The following is a 6,049-nucleotide window of genomic DNA, read 5'->3' as shown; positions in this document are numbered from 1 at the left end:
TTGGACAGCTGCAGAACAGAAAAACTAGTTACTGCCATTCTTAGTATCCTTCAACTGCTAACCCTGGAATCTCAAATAGCTGTGTAAATTATTAACTCCAGGCAAGCAACATGACAGCAGTAAGCCCATTTCTCCCTTTTACCAAGTTACAATGCCTCCCCGGGACTCCACACAGCCCAAACGTCACACTGCTTTGGTTTGTTTCTTTTCAAACCTCCCCGAGAGAACAGCCCATGCTGTCATGAACTGCTGCGTACCTGCTGCGGCTGCGAGAAAAGCTTCTCCTTCGCGGTGATCTAGAACCAGAAAAAGACATGTGAGGCTTTTTATCAATTCTTTTAGCATTAATGGGGGTGAGGCATTTCCCAACTTGTCAAACTCACTGTTGGGCCCAGGGAACGTGCCAAGAATAACTGGCATCCATCATCCAGTAAAAGGCATGGAAAGATTAGGCAGTAAAACAAAGCTCAGTGTGAACAGCACGTTTCCAACCACGAATTCACTTTAACTAAGAATGCTTCAAAGCAGACTTGTCCAAAGCAACACTTTCCATTTCAACTAAATACACTGCCCAGAACACCACACCAAAGTCCCACAAGTGGTTCCAAAAAATAAAAAAATAAAAAAAAAAAATAGCACAGACCAAATGTTTTGGAACCCATGCAAGCCAAAAAGGTCCATAACAAGACATAAGAGATACCAAGTGGAAAAAAGTGAAAATGCGCTCAGTGTAAATATTGATAATGCCATTAAGTGCTACATTAGAACTGCATATCTGTGATTGTCATTTTTAATGCCATAGAGTGTGTTTAGACTATTTTCTTAAAAAAATAAAAAATAAAAAAAATAACCTTAGCTCGGCCCAGTTCATCCCAAAAAGTAATTGTTTTAAGTTTTGAAAACTGTTAGTAAAACCATTTAAAGGTGATAGGATTTTTCTGGCAAGGAAAAGCTAAGTTTGTTAGAGCTTTATTAAAAATTTAGTTTGGCATCTCACATGCAAATATACTGTTTTTTACGTTATTCACAGTGTAAGAGCTTCCGTATCACCCTTAAAAGTTTTCTCAAGCAACATATGTACGTTACCACTCAATTATGCACAGCCAGCCTTTGATTGAGAAAAGTAATTACTTATAAGCCGCTTACTCCTTATTTTAACCAGCAGTAAACTGTATAAGCAGGAAAAACTTACTAGTTTTTGGTTTCAACAAGCTAGAAATGGTGAGGTGAGGCTGCCGGACTGACTGCCAAGAAGAATTTGCTGAAAAGGTTTTGCCAGATGTTGCGTTGTATTTAGTTGGTTGGCGAAGGGGGTGTTGTGGATTTTTCCTGCTTTTTTGTTAGCCGAAGGCTGCTGCTGTAGTTGTTGTGAAGACATTTGGTAAATAAACAGCTGAGCTGATTGGCCGGGAATGTGTGGGCGGTCGAGGTGGCTGCTGCCGATTTGGTTAAGGTTGGAGAGAAGGCTGAGAGAAAACAGCATGCTCGGGAACCAAAGGGCGGTGCAACCTGACGACTGGCCATGCCTGGGTCATGTGAAACGACACCAGCCAAGCTGCATGGGGCGCGCTGGTCACATGACGCTGAAAGGGCTAGTTGACTGGCTAATGCAGACTCAGAGGGTGGTGAGAAGAGACATGATGGTGACTCTGTAACGGGTTCATTTTTATTAATAGATGGACCAAAAAGCATAAAAAAAATGAAAAACAAGCCATCAGTACAACCATCTATTAGCTAACAAATACTCCTAATGTGTTATTTTTCAACAGCAAAAGGGTAAGCTTGAAACCCTGACTTGTGAGGACTTCACTCACCTGCAACAGGTAAATTCAGTCCTGCAAAAACCACGTTGCAGACTTAAACCGCCAGACAAGCTAGTCTGGGTCCAAGAACGTGCCAGTTACCAAAAATCCTGCTATATTTTAAAGCTGGGTTTGCAAACCTCAAGTGACAGGATCGTCACACGATGGTTTAATTCCAAACTAACGCTAAAGTGTAAAGATTCTAGATGTTTAGAGCAACTGTTACTTGATCTATTATTAAACAGCTGCCTGCTTGGAAAGTATTTCAATTGTGCAAACAAAGTGGAGAAACACATCTGTATGGAAATGCTAAGCTGCTGTATGTCATGTTTTGCCATTATGGAATAAAGGAAAGGAACAGCCTAAGTTGAAGTATGGGGAAGAAAGGGAAAGTGTGACTAGAAGATGAGCAGATTTTAGGAGGAACGAGGGTAAGTCCAGGATAGAGGGCACTGACTACCAACTTGCACAGTGACCTAAGGACAAAAGCCAACATTCAACACAACTTAAGTTCACCTCGATTTTGTGGGGTTTTGGGGGTTTGTTTTTTCGTTTTTTTAGCATTTGCCATCTCCAAATTGTGATCAGATAGATGAACGTTATCCATCAACATGCTTTTAAAAAGCCTGCTTCTAGGATGCTAAGTGGTAACAGTGCCAACAGCTCTATGAGTGTACTTTGACCTAGGGTACCTGCGACGAGGAGGAGGACTTCTTCTGCGATAGTCATCTCGAGGACGCCTGCCCCAGGATGGAGGTGGCCCACGGTTCCGACTCCGTTTCTCACCATTGGAGAGCTCCACTCTGACACGACACCCACAGAGGGTTCTGGGAAAAGAGATTGAAATCAGTTAGCGTTTCCAGGGACAAGCCTGCGTGCACAAGAAACCCTAGGGAATTGTTAGTGAAAAGAGGCAACAAGAGGGGAAAAAAAACATTCTGGCTATACACATTGAACTACACAGTATTCAGTCTACAAAAGCAGACTCCAGCGTGACAGACAAAAGGTTCAGCTGCTTCTGAAAGCTTGCCATGCTATGAAAGCAGGCAGAGAAGGAACCAAGAGTGTCTCCCTCCTCTTTATAGTAACACCATCTTGAATTTAACCAATACACACCAAAGGGTCCAAGTCATGACTAACTTGGCAGTCTAACCCTAAAATGTAAAATTAACTGTCCCAGTGCTATTCTTGCACTATTAAGAAAGGCCTTATATCACCATACAAATAAGTAGTGCGTGACAAACCTATCAAGTCCCTGGTTTTGCCAGTTGAAGCTTCCCAATTTAAATTGTACCACTACCCACAATTTCTCTTGTGTTCACCAGGCAAGCCAAACACGTAAGAAGCACATTTTACCTTCCATCTAGTTCTCTTACTGCATCAGCTGCATCTCGTGGATCTTCAAATTCCACAAAGGCAAAACCAGGAGGATTTCTTGCCACCCATACGCTGCGCAGTGGTCCATAGTAGCCAAAAGCTCGCTCTAATTCAGTTTTGTTGCCATTGTTTCCAAGGTTACCCACATAAACCTTGCAGTCCAGCGGACAAGAGTCGCGATGCATTGCTAGGACAAAAAAAAGCTCATGTATACTTAACAGACAGCAAGTGTTTCTTTATTTACAAAGGAAGCAATTCTGTTGGTTGCTTTTCCCAGAAGCGACAGCAGTGATATGATCTGACATGATAAACATTTACCTGTGTGGAAAGGGTGGGGGGAAGAGTGTGTTTTAAAACCGAACAGAAAAGTCATCTACTATCTCGCAACCGTGATTAAAATTCAACATTTTAGGGAATTTCGTTTACTTTTAAGGCCCGCAACTTTCCGTGGGGCTGTTTCTCTGCGCCCCTCTGCCCCTGGGCTGCAGCGGGGGCCAGGCCTGCAGGGGGAGCGCTGCGCCGGAGCAGGGCTCCATTGTTCTCGGAGCGGGACTCGGGGGAAACTGCACAGGCCGAGGGAAAAAGCAGCGCCACCTCCGGCGGAGACCACGCCGGGAGCGCTCGGGGAATCCCTCCAGAGCGTTTCCTCAGCGCTGCATACGCGGCGTGAGGAACTGGCGCTCCCCTCGAGCGGCGGAAAAGACGCCGCACCACCCCCCGCCCAGCCGCACCTCGCCTCACTGGCCACAGCCGCAGAGAAACGGCGGCGAGCGGGCTCTTTAAGGCAACCCGTGGCCTACCCGCCTTCTCCCCGCCCGGCTTTCCTCAGCGCAGCGGCAGCCGCCGCCCGCGGCCCAGCTTTACAAAATGGCGGCTGCTCTTTGTTTGCCGCCACCGGGCCCCGCCGCTTCGATCCGCCCTGCCGAGGACCGAGACCGCGGGTGCCGCCTCCCCCCCGCCTTCCGAGGTGAAGATCCTCACCGATGCTAAGAGGGAGGGCGCGCGAAGGGAGCCCGCGCTAAATTCGTAGCCGACTCGACCCTCAACGAGACTCCCGCTCCGCTTTTCTTCACTGGACAAAATGGCGGCAGGGACCTACCCCGCCCGCCCTTATATACTGGCAGTGCGCTACCACGTGATGCCAACCGGCAGCAAATCAGAGGGCGCCGTTTCGCTGATTGACAGCTCGCCTCATCCCGCCGCCTCCGCGCGGCCCAAACGGCGGCGGGCGGGGCGGGCTCCTCCCCCGGCCAGCGGCGGGAGCCCTGAGGCGGCTCCGCAGGCCGAGCCCTTCCCCTCCCCTCGCACAAAATTTCATTTTAGAAACTGATTGTCGAGGGGAGACTTCAAGTCTCGGAAATCAGGAAATGACAACACACCCAGGGAGGCTGTTTTGCTGGCTACAAGGAGAAAGAAGGTTTTTCTTTTCTTGTGTCTCTCTGACTCGGTGGGGTACATTCAGGCCGTGGTTTTTTTTTCAAACATCATCCCCTTGTCATTAGGGTTTTACATCTATAAAAGCTTAGATTCGCTAATAATTCATCCCCATGGGCGGTAGCTTTAAATAAATGTATTGAGCAAACCGGTGTTAACTCAGTTTTTGGTAAAATTTATGCCCGGGCTTCTGCCTACTGAAGCACAAAAGAGGGAAGTGATTTTTTTTCAGCACTCAAGAAAACAAAGAGGATTTGAAACCAATAAATTTGTTACAGAGGGCATTGTTAAGTGGTGTTGACGTGGTTTACTAAACTCTGATTCATTTAGCTAGGACATATCAGTTAAAAAAATAACTTGCTCTAGAGGGATTGCCTTAGATAACAAACCTGTTGTTTCAGGTTATCCGATAATGTGAGAAACCCACCCAGGGCTGTTGCTGCAGTAACTTTCAAAAGCCCTATCTGTAGGCTGTGTTCAATCCAGACTTTACCTTTTTGACTCGGACCAGACAAGACAAATTTATCTGGTACAAGTATAATTAGTAATACTTTGAGTAATATTATATGTGATAAGGCATTTTGAGTACAGATGAATGCACATGTACTGTGTTTTCCAAACAGGAACTATGCAGAGGATGGGGCATCCTCAGTCTACTAGAATTGTGCCAGCATGTAAAAAATAAAATTGGAATTAATGACAACCAGTAGAATTTTCCAAAATCTTTTGCCGCATCCCTCATTATTTTTAAAAACCTCAGTAAAATCCTCCTGAGAGTCAAAATTGGCCAAGGGACAGAAAAACAAAGGATTTTGAGGTAACTGATGCTCTAAAGTATCTTTATCAAGTGTACAGTTATCTGACAGTCACCCACATTTAATTAATCTAATGTATTGTAATCTAAATTAGTTGATGGTTAATTTCCTGTAGCAACATAAAGGAAATAATTCGAGGTTTACTTGGGGCTGTTCAGCCATCTGACTTTATGACTCCTCTGAGATGGTGATTTCCCATGCTCACCTCCCTTCTCAACTGGGGTTTACAACATTAACTAGACCCTGCCTCGTATCAACGTAAGGTATGTTTGAAACATGATTTAAGTTTTGCAATAATGAATATTAAAAAAAAAACCAAACACCCAAACCACACCAAAAATTAGTTAGAGAGCAACTAGGACAACCTTGTAATCTTAACAGATCTTTTAACTTTGTACCAGAATTACACATGACATGAGAAAATAGTTATAGATGACACACTTAGCAACAAAGGATTTATTCAGAAGTAAGTTCACCTCCTGCAAAATAAACACAGCATCCAGCACTCATCTAGGACGTACTACCTGCTTTGTTCAAGACACTTCTTAGGTGGGCTTAGGCCCATCACCATGCCTTATAAATCACATGCCATAAAAAGCACATCATCCATTTTCAGTTTGC

At 45.0% G+C, this 6,049-nt stretch overlaps 1 protein-coding gene across 3 annotated transcripts; it reads right to left on the bottom strand.

The window, feature by feature from the left end:
* Nucleotides 1–4,267, bottom strand: SRSF3 (serine and arginine rich splicing factor 3). 3 transcript variants are annotated; one of them, XR_012635085.1, is made up of 5 exons: nt 4,161–4,267; nt 3,159–3,366; nt 2,495–2,629; nt 1,193–1,649; nt 187–296 (listed from the first exon to the last, which is right to left on the bottom strand). XR_012635085.1 is itself a non-coding variant. In XM_074925728.1 (4 exons), exons 2-4 carry the CDS (start codon nt 3,362–3,364, stop codon nt 209–211), a joined length of 429 nt encoding a protein of 142 aa, XP_074781829.1. In that variant the 5' UTR covers nt 3,365–3,366; nt 4,161–4,267; the 3' UTR covers nt 1–208. The 3 variants fall into 3 exon arrangements, 2 of the variants coding, with proteins under 2 accessions (XP_074781829.1, XP_074781830.1); XM_074925728.1 differs by lacking the exon at nt 1,193–1,649 and having other exon boundaries at nt 1–296; XM_074925729.1 differs by lacking the exon at nt 187–296 and having other exon boundaries at nt 303–1,649.
* Between the last annotated feature and the right edge of the window lie 1,782 nt (nt 4,268–6,049).

Source organism: Athene noctua, chromosome 23 (genome assembly GCF_965140245.1).
Source record: "Athene noctua chromosome 23, bAthNoc1.hap1.1, whole genome shotgun sequence".
Lineage (NCBI taxonomy): Eukaryota > Metazoa > Chordata > Aves > Strigiformes > Strigidae > Athene > Athene noctua.
The sequence above is the reverse complement of the archived record's forward strand: the minus strand, read 5'-3'. Positions and strand labels throughout refer to the sequence as shown.